Genomic DNA, 2800 nt, shown 5'->3' with positions numbered 1-2800 from the left:
GATTTATTAGCTTGTTTACCCATGGGGACCTCAATTTAGGTCCCCACCGTGACACGGGTCCCCATGAGTCTGTGTGTATTCAGGTTTAAGTCCCCACCAGAATAGAAAGACAGACACACACACACACACACACACACACAAAATAAATAAATAAAATTATTAAAAACAAAAACAACTTTATACAAAATAATTTCACTTTTTTTCTGTTGATTTTGGGGTTAAATAATTCATACATCTCAAGGTAGTATTTGTTGTACTGTTTATTTAAAGAACAAATACATGAATATAATGTCACAATTATGCCAATAATAATCCAAAAGTGAGCTTTGTTTTCTTAATGCAAAATATAATTTCCCTTTTTTTTCTCTGTTGTTTTTCTGGTGATTGGGAGTGAAACTCTAAGCAAACTGCACACTTGCTGAAGACCAATCAGGGAATAAAACATGCTTCAGCAGAACAAAGTCCTGCTGAAACCGTTGGGTTGGTCTCCCTGCATTCCACTGACCAGAGCAGCTCCATCCACACCCTGCCCCTTCTCTCTCAGCCATCTTTTGTCCAGAACACACTGAACTAAATAGCGAAGGTTGCGTAACATGTTTTTCAGCCACTGGTTGGACTGCTGGATATAGTATAGCTTCAGCTACAACAGAAATGGCACGACGTTTAGCGCATGTCAGACTCCAGACAGCACCTTCAACAGCTCTTAAGTCAGAACAAACCTAACTGGGGCTAGTTAAGTTCCATAAGTTTGTTCACTACATGTTCACAACACTCATCTGTTACATTGCGGTGCCCTCGCGTCTCGGCTCTGCTTGCTCATGTGCAGACGGGTTCAAATTTCCTAGAACTAAAATGGGAGGTGCTGAGTCCTGCAGTTCAGTTCACCCCATTTTTCATTGCTTTTGGGAGCTTGAGTGCTTCTTTTCACATGCAAAATGTGAAACATTTCAGTCTTTGTTTACAATCTGATCGCATGGACATGTTGAGTGGCACATCGAGTTAATTGCTATCTTTCTTTTGTTTTGTTAAATAGATTAGAATTGCTGTTCATTCTGGTTTTAATCCCAAGAAATCCTCTTCGGAGTCACATTTTTTTGTTTGTTTTTGAGTGCTAAAACATTTGGCTGGAATCTTAAGGTTTTTTTTTTTCCTTACATGTTGTACCCTGCAGCGTAGAATGTAAATATATTTTTCTAGCCATCTGATTGGTTGCTTTAATATACATTCTATCCCTCCTCCAGGAACTCGGATCATTTATGACAGAAAATTCCTCCTGGACTGCAGGAACTCTCCCATTGCCCGGACCCCACCCTGTTGTTTGCCCCAGATTCCTGGGGTAACCATTCCTTCACTCCATCCAATGTCCAAACTGCAGGAACTCAAAGAGGAGTTGGAGGAGGAGAAGGATCTGGCAGGTAAAATTGCCGTCTGCTCCAGAAAAAGAAAAATAAAGAATGAAAACCTGTTCTGCGATAACATTTCCAGGACACTTTAAGCCCTCAGGTTTCCCATGAAACACATTATTTTGGTATATCCTGTTCGGTTTTTGTTCTGTCTTGCAATTCTGAGTTTATATTTCACAAATCTTTTTTTTTTGTTTTTTTTTTGAGACAAAGTCAGAATTGCAAGACAAACTCAGAACTGTGATATAAACTTTGTGTGGGAAATATAAAAAATGTGAGTGAAAAAGAGAGAAATATGAGATAAAAAGTTATAGTGTCACAATTACTGTTTTGATTTTGTGGTGGGAACGGGCTTCCATAGAATACCTCAAAGAAACACTCTAATCAACGTCTATTTTTTTTTTTTTAGCTGATGACAACCAGTTTGAGATGGACATTTGAGTCTTTCATCTACCTCCTGTGGAGAATTCTTTATTTTATCTGTCGAGATGTTGCTGCTTCCCCCACGATCAGCGGACATCACATATTCACCAGATTACAGGGCTTTTTAATGAGCTAAACAGCCAAAGGGTGTCTTATTCTTTTGTTTAAAAGTATTTGTTAGACGCTTACAAGAAAAAGAAAAAAAAAAAACTATTTTCAAGTGGCAGTGTTTTAAAGTTCTTTATTGTACATATGATACTTTCTACCTTTTTTTTTTTTTTAAGAAAATGTTGCATTACGTGTGAGCCGGGGGAAATCCATGGCAAAATCTCTAATTTCTGAGCTTTATATCTCAGCAAACATTGTTGATTGTTTAATGGCAAAGACCGACTATATGCCAAATAAATGTCTGTTGCACAAGTTTGGTGTTTCACCTTAAAAAGCGCATCAGAACATAAATGTACACAGTTGTGTGCCCTCAGGGTTTTCCTTTTGTTTCATTTGCCTGGATTTCCTCAGGTTTTATTATTTTGATTGAAATAAAAAAAAGAAAGAAAAATAGTTGTCATTTGATCTGTTTAGAATTTTAGAACATTTCATATTGGTATACTGCTATGCATCTTGGGTTTCAAATTTGCATAACTCGCCTACAAAAACCATGGACTTCCCTCTACTGTTAAAAGGCATGTGACTTCTGTAAACTAGATTTGCATTTACAGAAGGAATTGTCAGAACTTGCAAGGCAGCAACATTTATAAGCTAAAATTTTAAGCAAAAAATTGGCCATATGAAAAACTTTGTCATAAAGTAAATATGACTGTCTTGGAGCAAAACACTAGAAGATACAAATGAACTTCATGAACAAAAGATGTTTAAAAGTTTGGGGTTTGTAATATTGAATATTTGAAATGTTTTTGCTTAAGTCTTTTATGCACCAAGGCTGCATTTATTTGATAAAGTTTAAACCGTATAGT

General features: G+C 36.8%; 1 protein-coding gene across 1 annotated transcript in view; it reads left to right on the top strand.

Annotated features, from left to right (window-relative positions):
- The window catches only part of LOC107731719 (eukaryotic translation initiation factor 4E-binding protein 3-like), a 4311-nt gene extending 1936 nt beyond the window's left edge, over positions 1 to 2375 (top strand). The window contains exons 2-3 of the mRNA XM_016542868.1: positions 1242 to 1415; positions 1813 to 2375. Coding sequence (XP_016398354.1) covers positions 1242 to 1415; positions 1813 to 1844 — 206 coding nt within the window. The 3' untranslated portion in view covers positions 1845 to 2375. The remainder of the gene's footprint in view (positions 1 to 1241; positions 1416 to 1812) is intronic.
- Positions 2376 to 2800: the final 425 nt, after the last annotated feature.

This window comes from Sinocyclocheilus rhinocerous, unplaced genomic scaffold (assembly GCF_001515625.1).
Source record: "Sinocyclocheilus rhinocerous isolate Xijiao unplaced genomic scaffold, SAMN03320098_v1.1 scaffold3446, whole genome shotgun sequence".
In the NCBI taxonomy this organism is placed as follows: Eukaryota; Metazoa; Chordata; class Actinopteri; order Cypriniformes; family Cyprinidae; genus Sinocyclocheilus; species Sinocyclocheilus rhinocerous.
The sequence above is the reverse complement of the archived record's forward strand: the minus strand, read 5'-3'. Positions and strand labels throughout refer to the sequence as shown.